Source organism: Cynocephalus volans, chromosome 16, assembly GCF_027409185.1.
Source record: "Cynocephalus volans isolate mCynVol1 chromosome 16, mCynVol1.pri, whole genome shotgun sequence".
NCBI lineage: Eukaryota > Metazoa > Chordata > Mammalia > Dermoptera > Cynocephalidae > Cynocephalus > Cynocephalus volans.
The window spans coordinates 35,371,138-35,395,632 of NC_084475.1; the positions used below are offsets into that span (position 1 = coordinate 35,371,138).

General features: G+C 41.5%; 2 protein-coding genes across 2 annotated transcripts in view; one reads left to right on the plus strand and one right to left on the minus strand.

The window, feature by feature from the left end:
- PCSK5 (proprotein convertase subtilisin/kexin type 5) overlaps window positions 1–24,495 on the minus strand; it is a 399,384-nt gene that overhangs the window by 27,962 nt on the left and 346,927 nt on the right. The window contains exons 25-30 of the mRNA XM_063080405.1: window positions 17,970–18,012; window positions 15,169–15,305; window positions 14,106–14,306; window positions 9,755–9,835; window positions 6,282–6,365; window positions 4,128–4,323 (exon numbers count right to left, since the gene is read on the minus strand). Of these exons, the coding sequence (XP_062936475.1) occupies window positions 4,128–4,323; window positions 6,282–6,365; window positions 9,755–9,835; window positions 14,106–14,306; window positions 15,169–15,305; window positions 17,970–18,012 (742 nt within the window). The remainder of the gene's footprint in view (window positions 1–4,127; window positions 4,324–6,281; window positions 6,366–9,754; window positions 9,836–14,105; window positions 14,307–15,168; window positions 15,306–17,969; window positions 18,013–24,495) is intronic.
- LOC134364914 (small ribosomal subunit protein eS1-like) lies at window positions 19,851–20,657 on the plus strand. Its single transcript, XM_063081098.1, has one exon. It carries the CDS (start codon window positions 19,857–19,859, stop codon window positions 20,649–20,651), a length of 795 nt encoding a protein of 264 aa, XP_062937168.1. The 5' UTR covers window positions 19,851–19,856; the 3' UTR covers window positions 20,652–20,657.

Sequence of the window (24,495 nt, forward strand, 5' to 3'; positions counted from 1 at the left end):
TATTCATGATGGGCCCCTGTCCCATGCCTGATAGTTGGTAATGTGATAACTCAGGGCGGGGAGGGCCACATCTTGTAGGCTAAAGTGGGAAATGGCCATGCCAGAAAGAGCAACTCTGTATTGAAAGGATGGGAGCTTTGTGATATCAGCTCGAACTCCAGGAAATTTTCTTTTCTTTTTTTTTTAAAAGATGACCAGTAAGGAGATCATAACCCTTGGCTTGGTGTTGTCAGCACCACGCTCAGCCAGTGAGCTAACCGGCCATCCCTACATAGGATCCGAACCCATGACCTTGGTGTTATCAGCACTGCACTCTCCAGAGTGAGACACGGGCTGGCCCTCTCCAGGGAATTTTCAATGCCAGGCCTGGACAAGGTCTCCAGAGAATAGTTTCTGGATGCTGAAGGTGATCATTTCTAGTATAGACCCTGAAAAGATGCAGCATGAAGAAACCTTTCAGATTCATCTCATAAGAAAGTCAGAGGCTGTTGGATGAGAGGCTGAAATGAAAGGAATGGATTCAAGCAAAAAGGGAAATGACTGAAGAGTACTGCTAACTCAAAAATAATAAATGAATATCAGAAACTGGTGGGAGACAGTCAAAAGGCAGCATGAGCAGGTGATTTTCAAAGAGCCCCTTTGCTACAAGCAGACTTCACACAGATCTGCTCAGTTACACCTCGTGTCCCCGCTCTGCATTTACAAAACTTTTTGGTCAATGCTTTATTTCACTGTTATTTTTATCTAAGATGACAAATATTTCTTTTGAAAAGAAATAGCCACCTGTATTAAATTGTTAAATTCAAAGCTTTATGTTGCAGCCTTCCACCCAGATAACTGTATGTTATATAAAAGCTGCACGATCCTGGAGCTTCACCTATATTTTACAGACACCCAGGACAGTGACAAACAATGCTTAAAGGAAGAATTTTTTTCCCACTGAAGCTCCAAATCTGTTCATATCTGGTGAATCTGGGGATAACTTAAATTCTCTGTTGCCTTTTAAACAACCTCTACAACGATATATGTTACTACTAACTTTTTTCTTTCCTGAACATATACTGTATTTGAAAAAGCAGGAGCCACTAATGCTGTCTTATAAACAATTCTGAATACCTGGATGCTGTTTTATTGTGGGTTATATTCCGGTTATAAATCTTGCTGCTCTTCTAGAACGGATCATACCCCAAAGCGTGATTTGTCACAAATAGGAACAAAGCCTCTCCAAATAAGCTGGGTGTTATATATTCCTCAGATGCTATATTGTCTGTTCTTTTGTAAACACAAAGGTGAGGGACTCTGCAGTAATCACGTCATCCTGCTTGTAACAGGAGGGCGCACGCTCGTGATTGCATAGTCTACGGGCTTCCTGGGCCTGCTGGTAGCTTTCCTACTGCTCAAAAAACACAAACTGTCTTAACTGCTGCAGATACACATAGTGTCCCCTTGCTCTTTAAGAGTGGTTCAACCCAGACTTGGAGCAAAGAAATGTTGAGGGTCAAGTAACTGGAGGAAAGCCAAGTGCATCTCTCTCTCCCTCATTTGGATGCATTGCCAGCTCCTGGAACATTCGAAGAATTCAAAAGAGAGTTAAGAAAAGTGGTAATGATTAAATTAAGTAAGGCAGCAATAATTACAATCAGTTCATCCCACCAGAGGTTAATGAGGAAGCAGTGATTGGTTTTGGTAAGTAGATTTCCGAGCTCCACCTCTGTTTATATCAATAATTTGCTGGCTTTGCTGAGGCTGGTGTATGGCTGATGGGGGAGAAGAGCTGGGAGTGTCCTGACCTGTTTTGTCTCCTACTGCCTCCTCCCCCCCGCTTCCCTTACTCTGACCCTCTCCTCCCCTTTTTCCAATCTCTGCTTTTCAAAATCCTTTGAGAGCTATTCACGTCTGTGCTATGAACTTTGGAAACATTATGCTAAGTAAAAGAAGCCAGTCACACAAAAGACCATATTTTATATGATTCCATTTATATGAAATATCCAAGAACAGGCAAATCTAGAGACAGGAAGTAGACAGGTTGCTTAGAGCTGGGAAATGGGGGAACTTGGGAGTGACTGGTAAAAGGGTACAGGGTTTCTTTTTGGGGTGATGAAAATGTTCTAAAATTGATTGTGGTGATGATTGCATAACTCTGTGAACATACCAAAAACCATTGAATTGTGCACATTATATGAGTGAATTGTGTGGTATGTGAATTATATCTCAATAAAGCTGCTATAAAAGAAAAATACCCACTTGGACAAGAAGGTGGTATTGAGTATGGGTTAAGCACAATGCCAGAACTTCAATGCCAGAGAGATTTGGGCTCACATTCTGGCCAGACCATGTATTAGCTGTGTAAAATTGAGCATGCTACCTCTTTCCTTATCTGTAAAATGGGAGAAAGTAATAGTACCTGGACAGGAGGATTCTTGTGAGGATTAACAGGATCATATATTTGAAGCTCTTAGCACGGTGCCCAGAAATCGCAGGCACTCAACAAATAACTGTTTCAAATGGTTTCTTTTCTCTTGGAGTCTCTTAGCTCTTTTTGTAGTAAGGCTCTTGGAAGTATGGCACTGACTGATGTAAACCTCTTCTACTGGATTGTAAGCCTTTGGCAGGCTCAGACTTCCTTCAGCTGATCTTAACTTAGCTTCCCATATCAATATCAATTCTTGATGGAAGATTAGGCTCCATCGAGCTGTGCTATACAATGTAATATATTGATATTGTATCAATATCAATTCTAACACCTAGTGGGTGCTAAATACCTATCTGTGTAAAGCTGAGTTGAATACCTTGGCTTCGACCCTAGATTGTATGCTTGTGGAAGGTAAGTGCAATGACTTAATGTTTGTGCTCTACGTGTCTATCTCAGTCACGAGGACAAACAGGTCACTAGGAAATAGGTGTTGGGGGCTGGCCAGTTAGCTCAGATGGTTAGAGCACAGCCTTGTAACACCAAGATCACAGGTTTGCATCCCTGTACTGCCTGTGGACAAAAAAAAAAAAAAAAAAAGGATCAGAGGGCAAGTGAAATTTCTAATTTCTTAAAATAGACACTATTTTTGTTGCTTCTCCAAATTCATTTCTTGCCTCCCTCTCTCTGTTCTTCCTGGCTGTCAGTGTTCTGATTTTGTTTGGGTGTTCAGGGGTGAATTTTTTTTTTCTTTTAAACACCCTCACCTTGGACAATGATCGGGATGAATCTTGTTCAGCCTAAACCACTTCTTATACTTCCATTCTCCCTGCCAGAGGATGGTTTAGAAATGCGTAAGCGATGCATTCTGGCCAAGGAGATTGGAGGAAAGTATGAGGACATTTTCTTTCCTCTTAAAAAAGGAAAGAAACAAGGAGTAACATCCCTCTTCTGCCTCTGGGCTGGCGGCGTGGGGGTCGTGTTCAGAGCTGAGGCAGACAGCATGGGCTCAGGAGAGGAGCCAGCCGCAGAGGACGGCTAAGGGCGGTGCACGTGCAACATGGAAAGACTGGGCTTGTTAATGACCTCGTTCTCCATGGAAGGAACCAATACTGCATTTCCAAACTTTTCGTTCTGTGAGATAATAAACCCTCTTGTTGTCCCTGTCATTTTATTTGGCATTTCTGTTGAATGGTGCTGAAAGTTTCCTAGTGTACTTTTCCAGTTTCTGTGCCCACTTCCCTTTTAGGAAAATCCTAGAGGAAGGACTGTTGGTAGGAAGAGTAAAGGAATTATAAATCAGGGGACGGAAGAAACCATGAGGAATCAATAAGTGATTAACTAGGTATTGCTATCTATTTATTATTTATAATCCATCCCTTACCTACTTTAAACCTTCAGAAGAGGTTCATATCACAGCCTTACTTTTGTGATGAAGAAAAGAAGCTGACAATACTAGATCATTAATACAAGATGGAGAAAATAACATATTTTCACAAAAGGAAAAGCACATGTATTAGTCACGGGAGAAGTGGGCATCTGGTTTACGTGGTTCTGGCTGCTGTGGGCAATGGCAGTGTCAGACAGTCATCACTATTTATGTGAGTCCTCTGACCCATCTCTTCTCAGGAAGAGATTTTGGGTAGATGGGAAGGGATTGCCCCAAAGTCCTGTAGGAGAATGAACACGAGCAGGAAGCAAGAAGAAGGAAACTTACTCAGGGCACTTGCTGTAGCACCTGCCTCCATGGAGGAAGAGAGGGTGGCCCAGCCGAGTCTGGCACTTTTTGCAAAGACTGGCTCCAGAGCAAGAGGCACAGTCCTCTGTACAGTTCTCACAGCTGCCACTCCTTACTGAGGGCCATGTGCCTTGGGGACAGGAGGAGACACAGGCCTGAGCCAACAGATATGCACCTGAAATCCAGGGAAGAGGGCAGATGATTACAGTCATCATGAGTTTGTCCTAACAGCACACACATCCACGCAGAGAGTTGACACCCACAACAGCTTTCTTAACCTTTCCAAAGACCCAAGTATCCAGAGAAGATTGACTTCAGGCTTACCGAAGCATTTGCCAGTGACACCCTTTGCTCTGTTTCTTTGCTTTCCTAGCAGTATTAGGTACAGGTCACTGTGGGGGCTCCCTTCGCCCAGCTGATCAGTCCTATGGATACCCTAGTCTGTGTCTCCCTGGGTAAGGCAGCTGTACATGCACAGCTCGATGGGGCCTATTCTTCTGCCTCCCCAAAGCCCATCTTGTTAGGACACTAGCATAGGAGCAGCTCTTCCACCCACCTCCCTCTTTATTGAATGGTCCATCTATTTATGTTTAATTGAAAATAAAACAGAAATCATTATTAAAGAAAACAATTTAAAAAACACCCTCAACCCCAAAATTCCAAGAAAATCCTCTTGTTTTTTGGATGTAGCCTTTTATATTTTATATGATTATAATCATGGCACACCTATTATTTTATTTATTTATTGAAACATAACTGATTGTATGTATCTGTGGGGTACAGCATTGAATATACCTGTGTGCAATATGTGATACTTAAATCAGGATAATTAGTATATTCAACATTATACAATGCAATCATTTTTTGTGGTCTTTTACCAATTTCTCGCTAATCTCCCTCCTCCTCCCCTTTTTCCACCTCTGGTAAGCTCGGTTCTGTTCTCTCCTTTTGAAAGGTCAACAAATTATTGTAATTGTTTCTTTCTCTCTCTCTCTCTCTCTCTCTCTCTCTCTCTCTCTCTCTCTCTCTGTCTCTCTCTTTCTCTCTCTGTGTGTGGCTTATTTCACTTAACATAATTTTCTCTAAGTTCATCCATGTTGCTGAGAATGGCAGAATTTCATTCTTTTTTATGTCAGACTACTATTGCATTGTGTATATATACCACATTTTCTTATCTGATGATGGGCATTTATGCTGGTTCCAACTCTTGGCTACTGTAAATAGAGCTGCAATAAACATGGGAGTGCAGGTATCCCTTTGATATGATGATTTTTATTCCTTTGGGTATATACCCAGCCACAGGATTGCTGGATCGTATGGCAGTTCTATCTGTAGTTGTCTGAGGAACCTCTATACTGTTTTCTATAATGGCTGCACTAATTTACAGTCGCACACCTATTATTTTTCATTCTTCTGCTTTTGCATCATATCTCACTATTAACTTTGTACATTCCTACATGGCCTTTATATTGATCCCTTTAATGGGAGCATAACATTCTTCATGTTAATGCACCAGGTAAATAAAATATCCCCTAATTCAGGGAAATTATGTTATTTACTTATTTTTAATTTAACTTTATTTTTTGGCAGCCGGCTGGTATGGATGTTATGTTATTCGTGATGCTTTGTTTCTACAGATGATGAAGCAATTGATAATTCGTTGAGCCGTATGCCATGGCCTTTATTCTCCCTTTTCCCCACCATTAAATTCAGTGTCAGTAATAAAGAAAGAAACACCATGCAGGATTTTTATCCCCACTTATATTTTCTACATTACGTTCTCTTGTTTTGAATAAGGCATTTTAAAAGAGCAAAGGAATCTCTAAAAATGTCATATCCTAGCAAATTCTGTGCCCAAGTCAACCTATAATTTCATCATACCTGTGGATTAAGAATCTTCATTCCTTCCTTCCTTTTCTCTCTCTTTTTTTTTTTCTTTTGTCCTTTGAAAGCCAGTTTTTATTATTGGTCAATGTTTGTGTCCCTGTGTGACTCAGAGTAGCCACTGTGATCAGAACAGGTGGTGGGACTAGATCAAGGTTCTGCAAACCTCCCTACATGAAGACTCCAATATACATGAGTCACAAAGAATTGGCTTGGCCACTGCCACCTCCTGTCACACTCCACACTAACCTTTTGGACAGGATGTGCACAGAGTTGCAGATCCATTGCAGGTTTTACAAGAAGGATGACAACGCTGGTATTTTCTCAAAATGTCTGTGTGGGAAAGAAACAACAAGTCAGATTTCTCCTTTGAACAGGCTCGCAGTATGACACAGTGTTGGAAAAGATCTCATGGGGAACCAAGTCTCCCTTCCTGCTCAAAATAGAATTCCTTTGATTTTACATTAGCCAATTGTTGGCACCCACCCATTGCCACGGTGTAGACTTCATTTATTTATTTTTCTCTTACTCCTTTATTGACAATTGATGATCAGGACTTACTTTGCAAACTTCCAGTGACAGGGAATGTGGTGGCTTACAGGATAGCTTTAAATATGGGAATATTTGAACTAAGTGTTACTTCTTTCATATGTTAAAAACGTATGGGAGTGAGCGTGTGTTTGTGTGTGTTCACTTGTGAATGAGTCTGTGAGGCAAAGGTAACCACTCTTTTCCCAAAATTCTTAGATAACCTTTTCTCTTCACTCCAAGGTGAGAACTGAGAATTCATTGTGCCTCTCATGGAGAAACAAACTTCCTTTTGTTTTTAGCTTTTAGTTCTTTGAAAAGCAGATTTCATTATCAGTTAATGTTGGGTCTCTGTGTTCTTCAGAGTAGCCACTGTAGCATGCATTCTAAATTCATCTCACCTTAAATTGGTCCCAAATCATTGCTGAACATTCAAATAATCAACCCACCCACAAGCTTTCCAGATGATCAGGTTTTAAGCAGTCCAGCCCAGGTTAATACATAGGAAACATTAGAAGTGTTCCCTCTTCCTCTCCCTGAGAGTGTTTGATGGGCAGGCTTTTCCAGAAAGTCACCTCAGCAACTCCATGGGACAATTTCAAAGACATACAGAATAGCCTCAATGACATCACCCAATCAATACATATTGAGATCTTGACCAAAGCTCAGGAATTGCTCAGGAGTCAGCATGGCTCACACAGGGAAAAATTAGAAAACATTCTAGTTCAGAACATGTGACTTGAATGGCTTGACCCTTGGTCAACTGTCGGCATCTTACCATTGCCCTCTATTTCCTCCCCCGTCCTTCCTCCCTTCCTCTCCTGCCTTTCACTTCCTGTCTTCTCTTCCCGAGAGTCAGTGTGGTGTAGACGGTCTCTGCGTTCAGGTCCCAGCGGTGCCACTTACGGGCAGTGTAACCATGGATACAGTAATTAAACTCTCAGAGTCCTACTTTCCACATCTCTAAAATGAGAGAAAATGCTTCCTCCATTATAGGACTGTTGTAAGGACTAAATGAGACCATGGGTGTGAGGGGCTTAGCACACTGGCTCAGTAACCCGGAGGTCCTTCTGCTTCCTTTCATCTCTCCCGACTGTCACCAATCCATCCCCTATCAGAGCCTTGTTTTATCTGCCTCTCCCTCTCCACTGGTTCCATGCCTGGAATGGTACCAGGAGGCATTGCTTGGTTTCTATGATGGCACTCACGGTTAAAAAGCTGCTGAGCCTTGCTGTAGAGGAAACTAGATTCAAATATAGACGATAGACAGAGATAGAGATAGAGATAAATATAGATATGACACAGATGTAAATATGCTATATAGATACAGATATCAACATAATGTAGATATAATGTGGATATGGTAAAGATACAGATACAGGTACAAAGGATTGTCCATGCTGCCATGTGGGGTGGCAGGTTTTCTCCTAGTTTAGAGAAAAAAAATTGCCCTGGTTTTTGAGTATACTGCCATCCTGGTTCCTTCATCCCAGCATTAAAGCTGATGATTGACTGATCTAGTCTCCCTGGGGGACCTGTTAAGAACTAAATTAGCCTGTGCAGAGCCACATTAGACACGGGATTGTCACAAGTGGTCGGCATGCCTCTCAGCATGACCGATTCTGTCCCTGAAGACCTTTTTAACCTGAAAATCTCACTTAACCCTAAAGAGAAGGTAGCAGAAAGACAAGCAACAACGTTGTTACTAATATCAGTCAAGATGCTTACTGAATGGCTGAGGGTGGTCACTCAAAGAATGACAACACGGTGGTATTCATCAGACAGAAAGCACCTTGACAATTTTTAATGTTATATGCCCAGGCCACTGGCTGATTTTCTTTCTTTCCTTCCTTCTTTCCTTCCTTCCTTCCTTCCTTTTTCTTTTCTTTTCTTTTTTTTTTTTTTTTTTTTTTGACAGCTGGCCAGGATGGGGATCTGAGCCCTCGACCTTGATGTTGTCAGTACCATGCTCTAACCAAGTGAGCTAACTGGCCAGTCCTGATTTTCTTTTGATGTTATTATTTTTATATTAAAATGTTATATTTACAAATATATTAATTTTCTCGAATTTGTATAAAATTTATATATATATATACACACATACACGTGTGTTTATAATGATGTATATCACATTCTGATAATTTGATATTTTATTGCACACACTTGATATAAAATTCTGTAATGTACCCATCTGTCCACCAGAGGGGACTCTGTACAAGCAGTTAACTTTGCAATTAGGCATGGGCAGCAGAGAAAGTCATCCCCTGCTGGAGTTTTCCATCACAGAAGATTAGTGACAATCTCAAAAAGTGAATTTTGACCTTGATCAAAGTTTCCCTCTTTTTTCCCCCACTCCAAAAATTCCAGACTGGACAGGACCTCAAAAAAAAAAGATCACGTTGACCAAGATAGTATAGTGTTCATCCTTCAGAAATGACTACAGCTAACTATGTAAATCAAGAGGTTCTTTTCATTTAATGTATTTATTAAATAAATAATACTCCCATGGTTCCAAATGGAAAAAAGGCACATACTGTGATGTCTCCCTCCCAATCCCTTCTCCACCCTCCACCCTTTGAAATATAAACTGTCTTTACTCACAGTTTACCACCTTGTTTTTAAATACCAAACATATTCATTCTTTTTGATGGCTTGATAATATTCCACTGTAAGGATGTAACGTACTTCATTTCTCTAGTCTCCTACTGGTACCATTTAGTTGTGGGTTTTTTTGTTTTGGGTTTTTTAAAATTTTTTAATCTTTGCTATTTCAAATAATGCTGCAGTGACTGGGAAGTCAAAAGGTGCTTCTTTAGGCTTCACAGATCTGCCAGGACAGAAGCTTTTCTGAATAGCCTCTTCCCAGTGTCACCACTTAGCACGTCGGGAATGTCATTATACTAGGGCACTTCAGACAGTCCATGGAAAGATTCATATTATACTTAATTCTGTTTTTCCACAACTGTTTGAAGTACGCTCATGTTTCAGAAATCTCCACTGCTGAATTTGCTTCACAGTTTTTCCCCTCTGAGCACTGGGGATAACCCATGTTCACGGTCCCTCCGCTCCACATTTCTCTTACGACTTCTGTGTCCCTCCCCATGTGCTCCTCGCCTGCCAGTTTCTCAGGCTGGTTTCTGCTCAGCAGAGACTAGCTCTGCCATGGTGATCTCTCCTCCCTATTTCCCTGTTACCTCTTTTGATTTGAACCTTCCACCTTCGTCGCTCCTGCAGCAGGCTCTTCACCAAAGATGGGTTTGCAGTGGGCACAGCTTCTTTTTTATTAAAAAAAATAAAGTGTTTTACTTTTTTAATGCAAAAAGGATAAAGAAGATAAACTTCACCTATAATCCCACCACCCAGGAATGTCTGCTGTGTGTACTTTGGTACATAAATTTCCCATCTTGATATGGAATATGTGAGTATAATTACATATATATAGAGATGTGTAATCATTTACATCTCTGCATAGATAATGCTGACTCTGCACGTTGCATTTAATATTATAAATCTTATAGGCATTTTCTCTTGTTAAATTTCTCTGTAAACATCATTTTAATGGTTTGCATATTTATTATGTAAACCATAATTCACCTAATTTTTGTCTTTTGTTACATTTTTAGATTGTTTTCCTCCTTTTCTTATTATTATAAATAAGCTGCTATCAACACCTTTGTGAGTATATATTCCTGGCTAAATCAGGACTCTGCCTGGCTGTTAGGCATCTGGGCTGCCCATTTATCTGCTACCTTCTTTCTGGGGCTATTTTCGCTAGATCTGTGTTACTCTCTAGGTCCCCAAAATTGATTTCCTTCATGAGCAAGGAAATGCTGTTTTGAAAGTGAACTAGTGTTTCAACTGTTAATACTGGATTGGGTTAAAGCGTTAGGGGATAGACTAACTTTTATTGTGTCATATATGTTCTGGGAGCTTGATATGTCATCTCTCATTTAATTTTCAAAATGATGTTGTGTGTGTGAGGGAATTGCATGTTCTCATTTTATGGACAGGGAAACTGAGGCTCAGAGAGGATGAGTAACTTGCTCGAAGTCACATTTAACTAGTAAATAACAGAGCCAGGGTTTGAATTTAGCAATGCCTAACTCTAAAGCCCACATCCACCAGAGAGACTTTTCAGTAATTAATTTGGATTTTAAATAGTTTGATAGGGGCCAAAGCAATGGTGTGCTGGTAAAACAGCCTTCTAGAAAAATGAAAAACAAAAAACTTTATTTGTAGCATTTCCAATTTTCATGGGGTAAATATTCCCACCACAGCTGATTTTAAGCCATCAGTGGTTTAACAATCCACTTACAAAATTCCTGGATATTTAACAATCGGTGCAAGCTGATACAGCAGCTCCTTCCTACCACTGGGCCAAACATTTAATTACTTACCCAGTGGCATGTGTTTTCTGGTTGGTTAACTAACTAAAAATAATGTCCTTGTTTCTAAGTTAGGTGAGGCAACTGTACATATCTACGAAGTCCTTCTAAAAATCAGATTTCCATGGCCTCTTTAAAGTTTTCTAAAGTTCAGTTACTATTAGACAGCACATCTGCCTGCTATTCAGGTTGATTTTTTTTTTTTTCCCCACATGTGAATGGCTTTCAGTGTTTGTGACTGACTCTGGGATTCCAGTCTTTCCACGAGCGTAGGAATTAAGATCAAAAGACAGGCTAGTGATAAATTGTTAGGATGTGGTCAAAGATGAAAAGTTAATTCACCATGTCTGTGCTTTGTAGATTAGACTATCATCAGAATATGTAATTAGAGCCTGCTGCAACATGGTTTTAATCAATGATGGAAATAGGTGGGTATGGGAAATGTGCAGGAGTTATTCCTAAGACTTACCAGCACCACCAGGGGGGAAACCACTTAAGAAAATCCAAATGATCTACCAGTAACAGAGGAAACCGTTTCCATCCCCAACAATGGCTTCAGGAAATCAGCTGAAGCCATCATCTTTTTTCAAAGTCCACGGTCTGCCGTACCTGAACATTTCCACCAATGGTGGCTTTGTGTGATGGTTGAATCACTGACAAAGTCATTTGTGGTCTGTTTAATATTGGATTTAGTCCTGCCCTTTAGGGACATTGGACTAAGTATTCTTCACAGTATATTAGTGACCAGGACAGAAGGTCTGGGGATGGTGTATTCATTTGTGCAGTGACTTTTGGGTGGCTGGAAGAACAGATTGCTGAGTAGCCCTCTTTGGAGATTACTCAGTCTTGGCTGGAGGATTTGCCAGGCATGGCCTAATCTGTGGAGGAATCTCCATGCTTTGGCGATGTAGGAGGTATTCCCACTCTGTTGGCAGTTGGCAAAGAAGGATGGCTCTCTCAGTATTGCCACTATCATCCAGATTAAACACTGCATTAAGGAGGAGCTCAGGAGACGCTGGTTGGATTTTTATTTCTAGTTGGTATTTCCCCAGTACATGCTGACCTCTGCCCCCACAAGGTCAGTTGCAGTCTTTGGATGCAAACGTGATCTCATTGTTTCCATGGGGAAGTAGTGTGGGCGAAGGAACTGGCAGAAGTTGGTGTCATCTTACCTTTCCTACCTGAATCTGAATCTGTGTTGAAAAAAGAACAAAAACAAAACACAAAAACCAAAAACCTTGCTGGTACCACCTAGGCAGCTACATTCTCTCATAAACATGCTGTAATTTGTCTGGGCTTCCTCTAAATTGACCCAGGATGACTGCAATCTGCTTTCCATCATCTTAAAGGTGTGGCTAATTAGTACTGCTCTCTGGAAACTTCCATTCTCCTATTACACTCTCGACCCTGTTTTTTAAGGAAAAGTAGTCAGCAGAACGATGTAGGCCTCAGCTCACACACTCCCGGGGCTTTATGGAATGAAGTTCTCGATTACTCTCATTTCAGTGCTTCGACTGTGCTGGGGAAGCTGAGCTTTGGCCTCACCTTGCTTAGTGAATAAGCGGGTTTTTTTCCTCTTTGTTAATGTTCTGCATGTCTTATTGCATAGATCATAGAAATGGAAAACTGCAGTGGATGTCATTGACTTTATTGCTTTTGTCCAGCCATGAGAAACATTCTCATCTGCTTCCTGAATCCCTTGTTAGTGCAAAGCCCCCCAATGGACTAAATCCTTCCCTCTCTTCAAAAACACTGCAACGTGATAGTAGAAAATGCAGGGGGGTGGGTGTGGTGCTGCGATAAAGGCGAACAATCAAAGCCCAATTTCTGCTTGCAAAATGCGTAGTCCAGTTGAAGGGACGTGTAATCCTTTGGGGAATCAAGTCTGCTCTGACTCTTGGCTCCCTGGACCTTTTCATCATCTGGACGCCAGATAAAATACAGATGTTCCTAGCTAGAAACACAGCACCAGACCATTTTCTTCTTGGCTCGCACTGCCTCTTAAATGCCTGAATGCCAGACAAACTCGTTTTTAGCATTTTGGTGCAGCTATAATTCACGGAAGATATATCAATCTGGACTGAATAATTTTCTCCCCAGCTATGTCTCTGAAATAGGTCCTGTGTTCTCCGTGGCCTGTGGCTGCCGGACTGATGATGGTCTCCTGTGTGCTCTTCCTTCAAGTCACATGTGCACAACTCTCATAGTAGACAGAAGCATGGACAGCCTTCCTCTCAAACCCAGCGGGAGACTTGTTTCCTGTCCCAGATCCGTCACTCTCTCAAACCCTAAGAAGATTCATCCCATGCGCACCTCCTTTTAGCTGCTGATGCCTCTGTGCAGAAATGACTTTTTAACAAATTCTTGCCTCAAAATCAAGAGAAGAGCATCTCTTGTTTTCATGAGTGTCTCTGCATAGAATGTGACTCAGATTTTCCCAGCAGGAAGACGATTTTGTTTTTTAACCATCTCAGCCATGGAAAAGTCACTGAAAGTTTGTAATTACCTTGCAAAGAAGCCTAGAACCGAGGAACCGATGTAAGGAGGACAATTCTAAAGACTCGGGGGCGGGGTGTGGGGGGTGAATACCTGCAGGTCTTTACTGTTAGAGTCCAAGCTCCCACACTTTTCCTCCCTCCTGTCCTCTAGCAAGCCCCTCACTTTCCCCATTTACAACTGAGGAGGGCAACTATTAAATGGCAAGCTTGAATGACGGCAAGTTCTAATAATTCAGCCAGAAAGATCATCTGTTTTAGCATAAATTGCAATATGTTAGAGCAGTTCTTTGTCTAACTGGGAAAGCCTATCCTACAGGTAAAGTTTGTCTTTATCATAACAAGTAGATACACATGCATGTGATTGAAGGTATTCAGAAATTTTTGAGAAAAGGGTACTTGGGCCATTTCCCTACATGACTGTCTTTACATGCTCCCGGCGGGCCTATCTCACCCACATAGAAACTCGAGTGGCCAGACCAGTCCAATTGCCCCTTGGGCTCCCCATGCTGGCTAAATGCCAACCACAGTGTCCTACCCTCTCCTGCTGCAAGCATCAGGGAGACCCCAGCCCAAACTCGATTCTCCCTCAAAAACAAGGGTTAAAGAGGGAGGGAGGCAGAGGAGGCAGCTAGACTGCTGCCATCCCTCGGGGAGGCACATACCATTCCAGAATGTGCTGCCCACCTGGGTCTGGGCAGGATGAACACATGTCCCCTGCAGCAGCTGCAGTCCTCCTCGGCAGCTGCTGCACTCGTTGTGGCCAAGGCCGGTGCAGGATTCACAGGTGCGGTGGCAGGGCTCACATTCTCCTGTGTCTTGGTCACCATAGTAGCCAGGGCCACATTTCCTCATACAGCTGCCATCTACGGAAGAGCATGAAGAGGAATTGTGAAGGCAGAAATCTGGCCGGCCCAGCTTGGAGCTCTGTGCAAGGCCAAGTTCTAAAAGAAGCCGAAAGAAATCTTAGGAACATTTTTGTTCATGTTTGTTTTTAGAGCAATCAAGATGGCTTTCGCTTATTTTAACAAAGCAATATATTTTAACAAATCCAACACTTTATCTAAGTCCTCTTTCAACTGAGAGTTTAAACTGACCATCAGTTTAAAGGGTTCAGAGAATTGAGTAAAAACGCTTGAAGCCTTGAGCAGCTACAGGTAAAATGAATCTATGTAGAGAAGTGTTGACGACCATTGTGGGCTGTCTGCTTACTCTCTCTCCCACAAACATTCAAGAGCACTGGGCGATTAGTTCTTCCATTGGAAGACACACAGTATATTTTTTTCCTAACTATCTATTTCTATCAAAGTCAATGAGTTGACTGAAACCAAAGACAAGGATCTTGTTCAACTCTTAACAGTGCCCAGGAGTATATAACATGGATTAGGTCTCAAGAAAAGGGTCATGGTTTGAATGCTCCAGGTGACTTCAATTCCAAAATATTTATCTTCAGGTCCCCTCATCTATCCCCTTCCCCCTTCCCCACCCAATTCACTCTTGTTTCTATCAGCTTGGAGATATTTGAGGTTAATTAGTGAAATATGAACTATGCTTCAGTAATAAAGCAGAAGGAAGTAGTCCTGGCTAATGTTTATTTTCAAACCAAATTAAAATTCCTCCTTGGCCCAGAGGCACCAGCACAGGAAGACTGAAACCAATCACGTTATACTGCCTGGGTGGAGCTCCGGAGCCTGTTGTCACTGTGCACGATGCCATTTGCTGGCTTACCCAGGAGAAAGAAACCATCCTCACACCAGTAGCACTGATTCTGGTCACAGCTGCCACAGTTAGCAGCACATGCTTTGCATTCCAGTCCTTCCCTGTAGGTCTTCTCAGGACAGGTTTTGTAACAATGGTGTTCAAACCTAGGGGAAGAAGGCGTAGTTTCTTCCATGAGATATGTTGATATATTTCTCTTAACAATTGCAATTTAATCTCCTTAGATACGTCTATGCACTGTTTTTAACAAAAGTAGATCACTGGATTTCAGGGGAGGAAATTTTCTATTGGTCTGTTGTGCCCCCTCAAACGAAGTCATTAATCACCTCCTTGTGGACCTTTGAGGACTGTAGCTGAGGGCAGCTGGGAGGGGCTGGGGAGAAGGAAAGGGTTACTGATATTTATTTATGGAGCACTGATTATGTGTGAAATATTAGCTCATTTAAATCTCCATCCAAATTCCATATAGTAGATACTACTTATCTTTATAGATCAGGGAATCATAAGGCTAAGTCATGATAAGCTCAAGGTTAAGAGCTCAAAATCACACAGCGAGTTAGATGTGGGACTGGGATTTTATCCAAAGTCTGTGAACAGATAGCTTGTGTGATTTGCCACATGGTAACTGGCACTTAGGAGGCTTGAAACAGCTCAGCGTTGAGTTCAGGAAGCTTACTAAAATGTCTGTAACCAGATTATTCACAACAGTGAGGTGCCTTAGCGTATACACATATATTTATATTTTCTATATATATTTTTACCTATGTTATCTATTATTCTCATTACATAGTAAAATGTTATAACTCTGACTCTACTGAATTGTAGGCTCACTTAAAGGGGGAGTGGAATGAAATTGCCCCTTGCCCCTTGATGAATTCCAAAGCATCAACAAGATATCAGAGGAAACCTTTGCATTTCTTCCATAACTTCTACTGTAGAGCATTTCATTAGCTGCATTCAGAGTTACGAAGTATTCTAAAAAGTTGTAAATGTGTCCTTCTTGAGAGACAAATCTCATGTTTTACCCTTAGTGATACTGGGGCATATTCTTCTTCTTTTTTTTAAAATAATTTAAATTTATTATTATTTTTTGGCAGCTGCCCAGTACGTGGATCTGAACCCCTGTCTTTGGGGTAACAAGGTAGCGCTCTAACAAACTGAGCATATTCTTTGCATATTTGTTTCTCAGAGGGTTTTATGAAACTTGCTCATCAGAGAGACGTGGTGAGCTGGAGGGGCAGACAGGGCTGGCTGCAAAGCTTAACAGAGGATGCTCTTGGTGACAGAGAAAGTAGGTGCGGGTGAGGGGAGTGTTCAGGTGTCAAAATGAAGACAGCATTGAAGTGGAATTAGGCTGGAGGAACACGGAATTGCAGAGGGACAAAGAGGTTGCATTCCTTACCCACTTCTGCATGGTCACTATTTTTTCTTATTCGAGTCTAAGTTCTTCCTTGGTCCTTTGAGGAACATTCTGTGCCCCTCACCATGTGATCTCACCAAAGAATGCTTGCATTTCTGCCATTCCCTGCTGCCTGGGGTTCTGTGGCAGCCCATATGGTGCGTAAACGTCAACTATGAACATGCTGACAAATTACTTTCTGCTCATTAAATGTCATCTGGTCTACCTTAGAGGAATCAAACCTGGGGGCATCTCTTCCACCCCTCTTCCCCTGTTTAAATGGAACAATAATTTAAATCAGTGGGTCAGAAGTGCAGTGATGTGAGAAATAGTCATTGTAGAGAATAACAGGCTATTCTGGAAAAGTTGGATTAAAATCATATGGCTGAGTAATAATAAGGTTAACCAATTGTTCTTAATATGTTTCAGCTTGTTGGGCTTCCCTCTGCCTCCTGTCCTCCTCACCCCTTTTACCACCGTCCCACCTACTGTGGTGCCATCTTTCCAGCTCCTGGAATCAGATGGAGGGGAGAGGCAGCGTGGCTGCAGGAGGAGGTGACCCACCAAAGCCGAGAGGACCCCAATCTAGACCTGCCACTAGCTTGTGGAGCAACGTGCGGGGAAGCCAGCGCCTCTCTGAGCTTTAGTTTTCTCTTCGGAGATTAACATCGGCCTGTGTCTCTGACAATCTTGTTGAAAAGAGGAAGAGGAGAAATGGGCGTGAGAGCTTGTATGTCACAGGATGCCTCGGTTCTTACGATGACCAGGAGGGGTTATGTGGCCTGTGCATTATCCCGGGTCTTCCTTCCCTTCTCGTCTCCCTTCTTAGCTTTTCTTCCAGGAAAGGCAACAATGTATGCTGGAAGGGAGACTAGAATAGCAAGGGGAGGTGACATTGAAACAGACCATCTTTGATTTTGTAGATTTTTATTAGAGAAAGTTGACGGTGATGGTCATCTGGGCTTCATTTAACCTGGTGTCTGTGTCTCTCCTTACCCAGGGCATGGCTAAAAGCTACGGCAGCACCTGGCTTCACTCTGGAGCGTCTGACTCCGGTTAAGGACGAGGTCTCCATGCAGGCATTTGGAAGTGGCTTTCTTGGGGTTGAGTATATTATTAAGGTCTGTCCATAAACAGTGAGGTCTGAATCTTGGTAACCCATGGCAAGATTCCTAGACACCAATGTTGGGCTGGATGACTTCCAGGATTAAGAAAGAGAAGGCCTCCTTTCGAGGCAAGAAAACAGCTGGGCTCTTATTGCTAAATTCAAGAATTGCTCATTAATAGCCTGACAGGACAGAGTTGCTTCAGGCTGTGGGGCCTCTTTGCTTTAATCACTGGATTTAGGATTATGTCAGTAATGCTTAAACTGCAGAAAAGTTAGTGCCATGAAAAAGAAGGCCAGACTTACATGTAATACCCCGTAGTGCATGATGTGCAGGTTCCTGGATCATCTGGAAAACAATTATAATAATGAAAAATAATAATCAACAAGAGTGTGTCATTTGGGAAAACTGGACTTTGGAAAAGTTGTGGCTTGAGACAGATCCTCCTGTGGGATAGTTTTATGACATGCACTGTCCAGAAATGATATTTGAACAGAATGCATCATTTTTAATTAGTAACAAGATGTATAGTATGATTTATCTTTATCAAAGGTAGTAAAATAAGAGTTCCCATAAATACTTGGACTCGACCTTCAAGGAGGAATAGACCCGAGCTACTGGGTCTTCAAATTACAGATTAACAACCGTCCATGTTAAGAACCTCCTGGCCTCTGCTGAGGTAGAGGCATCAAGAATGTCCACACACAAACATTTGGAAGGAGCCACAAGCTTCTGACCCTGCGTGGCACGTTTTCCATGAGTTACTCCAAATGCCTGCCAAGAGGAGGTCATACCATTGGGAGGCTCCTTTGAAACCTGGACCATTATTTTTCCCAATACAGGCATCTACTTTGTGTTCTGCACTTCACAACCCTTTAAAGAAACTGTGCTGTTCTTGTTAAGTACGATGACTTAGTGTGTCCCTGTTCTTCAGAGAAGGACTCTTTCCTGCAGCTTTCAGGGAACAGAGAGAAAAAGGACTTTGAGAGTCATCATGTCAGTCTATTTCCCTCCCTCTTAACACTCTCCAGAAGATGCGACTCTCAGATCTGATTATTAAGGGAATTCTATGACTTCCTCTGGCTTGTGATTCCTGCAAGTAACAGAGTTACCTCTAGCAGGTCCTTTCTGTGATCTAACCTACACTCCAGTCACACTCTTTTCATTTTAATAGGAGATGAAAAACAACTGCTCCTCCTTAAAACATTCCTCTTGGTACGTGAAGATTTAATGTCATCTTTAACTTTATTCAAACTAAAAAAAAATGTCCTTTGAATATTGTGCATAACTTTCCTTTCTAATCTATTCTGAGCTCTATTCTGGCTTTCTCAAAGACTGCCTCATGGAAGGTAGAGACAGCCTCCCCCAAATCTATAGTCACCCACTCATCTTGGGTCCTCCTAGGAATGCTGCAAGATGACGGTACTGTATATTACATGTAATACAACTAATTAATTGCACCAAAAGTTATAGTGGGGAAATTTCTAGATGAGTCCCTGCCAATTAAGCAAGGATACTCAGAACCTTCTGGAAATAGCCTGGTGATAATGCAGTGAATGGGCAATGGCCTGGGAACTGGGCTACCTGTTTCTAGTTTGAAGTTTTAACCCAGGCTTAACTGTCTTGTAAACTTGCATAAGTGTCACTCTACTTTCTGGATCCTGGTTTCTGCTTGTGTAAAATGAGCTGGTGGACAAGACGGTTGTTAAGACTTCCCCAGTCAAAGATTTTGAAACGAGTCTTGCAGGAGTTGGCCCACCCCAGCTGTGCCCATTCATTTACATATCGTGTATGAATGCTTTCGCGCTACAGCATCAGAATTGAATAGTTGCAACAGAGATTGAAAATATTTACTGTCCGCCACTTCACAGAAAGTCTCCCTACCCCTGGCTATACAGCTATCAGATCGTGACTTTGGCATGCTCACCTTTGTTGGGCGACACAGGTGTAAATGCATTTGTCCCAGAGTTCTTCTTGGGGAGGGAAATGTCTATATTTAGGAAAATACCTTGTTAAGCTATTTGGGGTAGAAATTTAATTGGAAGGGTTGAACAGGAGCCAAGACAACCAAGGAGATAGAAAGGCTCCTCTGCAGGAGGCCATGATATGCTCATGAAGGGAAATGGTGTTTAATGTCTGGGTCAACATGGTTTATAAGAAGGTGACTGCCTTTTGGCTCTGTGAGCAGCACCATGGCGGTTGGCAAGAACAAGCGCCTTACTAAAGGCGGCAAAAAGGGAGCCAAGAAGAAAGTGGTTGATCCATTTTCTAAGAAAGATTGGTATGATGTGAAGGCGCCTGCTATGTTCAATATAAGAAATAATGGAAAAACACTAGTCACCAGCACTCAAGGAACCAAAATCGCATCTGATGGCCACAAAGGTCGTGTGTTTGAAGTGAGCCTTGCTGATCTGCAGAATGATGAAGTTGCTTTTAGAAAATTCAAGCTAATTACTGAGGATGTTCAAGGCAAAAACTGCCTGACTAACTTCCATGGCATGGATCTTACTTGTGACAAAATGTGTTCCATGGTCAAAAAATGGCAGACCATGATTGAAGCTCATGTTGATGTCAGGACTACAGATGGTTATTTGCTTCGTCTTTTCTGTGTTGGTTTTACTAAAAAGCGCAACAATCAGATACGGAAGACTCCTTATGCTCAGCACCCACAGGTCCGCCAAATCCGGAAAAAGATGATGGAAATCATGACCCGAGAGGTGCAGACCAATGACTTGAAAGAAGTGGTCAATAAATTGATTCCAGACAGCATTGGAAAAGACATAGAAAAGGCTTGCCAGTCTATTTATCCTCTTCATGATGTCTTTGTTAGAAAAGTAAAAATGCTGAAGAAGCCCAAGTTTGAACTGGGAAAATTCATGGAGCTTCATGGTGAAGGTAGAAGTTCTGGAAAAGCTACTGGAGATGAAACAGGTGCTAAAGTTGAACGAGCTGATGGATATGAACCACCAGTCCAAGAATCTGTTTAACATTCAGAATTTAATAGTGACAAATAAAAAAATCCCATTTAAAAAAAAAAAAAAAAAGAAGGTGACTAAAACAGGACAGTGAAATGAACCAAAAACCAGGTTAATTAAGGGGAAAGAGGATTCTGAAGCTGGAAATGCCCATGAGAAAGAAAATCTCTCTGACATTCTTAGAAATCTTGGGAAGGGCTTTATGCTTCCACAGTCCATGGATTGGGGATCTGAATCCATTTTCAGGGGGTGCAGAGGCCCCAGTGAACACAAGTGGTTCCATTGGTCTAGTTCATTTCCCACTACGAGTCTATTTTTAAATCTATATTCTTTTCAGTTCTTCTGCTAAATAACTCCCTATAACTCGGCTTGCATTTGGGTAGCTTACTTTTTTCTGCCTGTCCCCAATGAACATATTTGACTCTGACAGTTTTGCTAATTTGGCAAGGGCTAGGGAAATTCTAATCCTGTTCTCTAATGTTCTGGTCATCCCTCCCATCTAGGAACTTAATGAGCTTGCTCTCTGCTCCTTTAAGCAGGTCCCTGATGAAAATGTTAAACAGAACCAAACCTCAGAAATGTGCATACCAATGTAATCTTGAGTTCAGGGACTTTTCCAGCCCAGTTGCACAGTGGATTTGGTACCTTTACAACAGTTTGCATAAATGAATAATGCATGGAACAGGAACTGTGTCTTATAACAGCTTATGAATGCCCATTAGTTTTTCTCATTATTACCAGTTGTTCTAAAGCATGAGAATTATTTTTAAAATTTTTTCCACCCCAGAAGATCCAGAAGTCAGACATAAGCTAAGTGGATTTAGCTTGACCACTGAGAGGCAGCTGTTATGGGATTAAGGACGAGGGGAACAATCCCAACCTAGGAGTTGACTGTAAGTCAAGTTGGCATTTAGATGGTAAGGAGGGGTAGCTTAAGGAGAAAGATGGATTTTCCTGGCGTCTAGTGTGTGTGTGTATGTGACGGGGTGTGGGGACAGGGGAGTCTAAACAAGCTTGAATTATTAACTGTCTTGGAAGGTGTTATCCAAAGTAGGATGTTTAAATAGCTCTGGTTATGTGATCTTGTCACACGTTTGAGCTGAGAGAGCATATTTTGAGGAGAGATGGGGCAAGTTCAGTCAGAATTCAAAGATGGCCTCACACATTTGGAAAAACCCTTCAGAAACAGTTGTGGGCTTCCAGGCGCTCACATCCCTGTGAAGGACGATGTGTGAGCCGATGCCTTGTCGAGATGGCCATACAGCTTTCCTTTCCTGAGAAAACCCATTTCTGTTGTCTCACTTTTATGGGGTGGGCAGGACTACAAAGCTCTTCTCGGTCCTCTGTGTCACTTTCCACTGTGCCCTTGGGGCGCACCAGTACTGGAGCTCATCACGAGCTGACTGTCCTCATGGAGACGTTGACTCCTGCTGTCAACATCCCCTGCGGGGGTCAACTTACATTCTCCGCTATTTTGTTTTGTTCTCGGTAATACCTATGGTCTTCACCATTGGCTATGGACGGATCACGGCCACAGTAGGAGTTATGCACACCTTGCCTCTAAAATGTATGGGAAAGGGGATACTTTAACCTTGAGATGGCACTGAACATTTAACAATGTTCATAAAACAACAGTTTACTTTTATGGTTTATGTAAAGTTTGGGTCTCACGATTAAGGATACATACAAGCTAAAATACCTCTAATTGGCTTTTTCTAATTTTTTTTGTTCTTTCTGCATGTTTCGTTTTCATATGGGGGAGATAGAAGAAATTTAGTGGCTTATGGGTAGCCCTTTAACACGGACTATCTATATATGCCAGAATTAGCCAGAGATTAGATATTGTTTAGGTAGAATCGACTTTCTGCAAAACTGTGGGGAAGCTGATTTCAGGGTGCTTCCACCCTCCCTTTGTTTGTTTCCTTCAAGCTTCTAGGACTTTCTTCCAGATGCCACGCTAGCCAGATTTCCCTCTACTACTCCATATTGAAACCTATCTGTCCTGTGTCCTGTTACTGCGAGATCGTAGTAAGTTACTCCCTAAGACGATAGACTAATGGCAGCGTTAAATTTGGGCTCTTGGGAGACTCCTAGGCTCTCACCTCTGACAGTCTCTTCTCAGGTGTACTAGACCCCTTAAGTTCCTTCTACCTTGAGTCTTTTAGGCCACATCTGTAAATGTTTCATGAAACATTATATATTTTAGCATAATTAAGCATACCCTGTATGCTTGCTTTTTCAAGATGATCTCAGCCTTTTGGCCCAGTTGCCTTCCTTGGTTCATTCATTTATATCCCAGGTTCCACCAAACGTGGAACTCTATTCACCTTCCCAGGATTCAACTTGGCCAATGTCTCCACACTTAGGCAAAGTATTAGACCAAAGTCATGCTCCATTTATACTTTGTAGATTTCTAGCCCCAATCAATCTTCAAGCTTTGTCAGTAACAGAAACCTAAAGTAGTAATTTCCATGCTTTTTTTATTAGCTTTAAAAAAAATATTAGCATGCACCTGCAATGCATATATACCTGCATATAAATAATTTATTATTATTATTTGTTATGTACTAGTGCATGAATATTTTACATGCATTAAAAAGATGTGCTAAAGTAGAAAATTTAAGAGGATAGCATAAAAATAAATGTGAACACAAGTTCTATATTTTTCTGCAGCCCAATGGATTGTTTTGCACACCTCTTCTTGGAGACCAGTGATCAGGTCACACCTCACTGAAAGCCACATCTGAGCTAATGCATTCATATTTAACCTTGCAAAAACATGTTTTACATTTGGTTTTTTAAGGTTATAACTGGAAGAAATGGATCTTTGATGGGGGTCATGCATCTGCATGTATGGAAGGACTCCCTCGTACTTGGCTTCCAGCCCTTCCTTATTTTTAGAAAGAATATTTAATTCTAATTAACTTGTTCACCTCGAATTTCCAGGTCAGGAGATAAGTGGGAAATACAGATCTGAATGAAAGAGTTTGAATGATATGATTAGATTCCATTTTTCCCACCTTTCTACCACCCTCTATAGCTTTAGTACATACATTTGTTCCCCAGAACAAACTTTCTAGATGAAAATAACTAGTGACAACAACAACAAAAAGCTCTGAAAGTTTATCTGTTGGTAATAGGTTAAAAAAAATACACATTTATTCAAGATGGGCTAGTAGACAGCCATTAAAATTTTGTTTCTCAAGAGTATTTAATAACGTGGGAACACTTTCATGACAGGCAATGTGAAAAAGGATGATAATCCATACCCATGTACATGATAGGTATGTATATGTATATAATATGTATGTATATCTATGTACAGATATGGCTAGACAACAATATAAAAAATCAGAAGGAAAAAAGCTAAAATGTTCACAGTAATCTCTGATTGTATTTATGTGTATGTATATATGTTTTTTTTATTTTCTTAATCAACATGTGTTACAGAATTAATTAGGAAAAAAAATGTTATTAAGAAAAGAAGAAAATGCTCAGGTTCTGAGTTCCAGGTGTTATTTGGGCCACATGTTTGGAATAAGTACCCTTCCACAGATGTCCCCTGGGGGAGCTTGTCATTTTGTTATGCTCTTTCTTTTTTGTTCCTTTCGTTCCCACTTCTCTTTCTCATCTTTCCATTTTGTCTCTCAGCACTTCCTAATTCAACATCACCAGGAAAAGACTGATGTTCTTCCATGGGGTGTGGTTAAAACAGGGGCAGATGTTTGTAAAATTCCTTGAAAAAATTCACTTTTAACATGAATTGTTTTTCTGATAGGATTCTGCAAAGGAGGCAGAGGATTAGGAAATGGGGTTATTCTTGGCTGTGCCTGAGACTCGCTAACCAGACTAGGGG

Bases quoted from the DNA above. Each gene is read 5' to 3' on its own strand.
- LOC134364914 (XM_063081098.1), top strand. From the start codon at position 19,857: ATGGCGGTTGGCAAGAACAAGCGCCTTACTAAAGGCGGCAAAAAGGGA.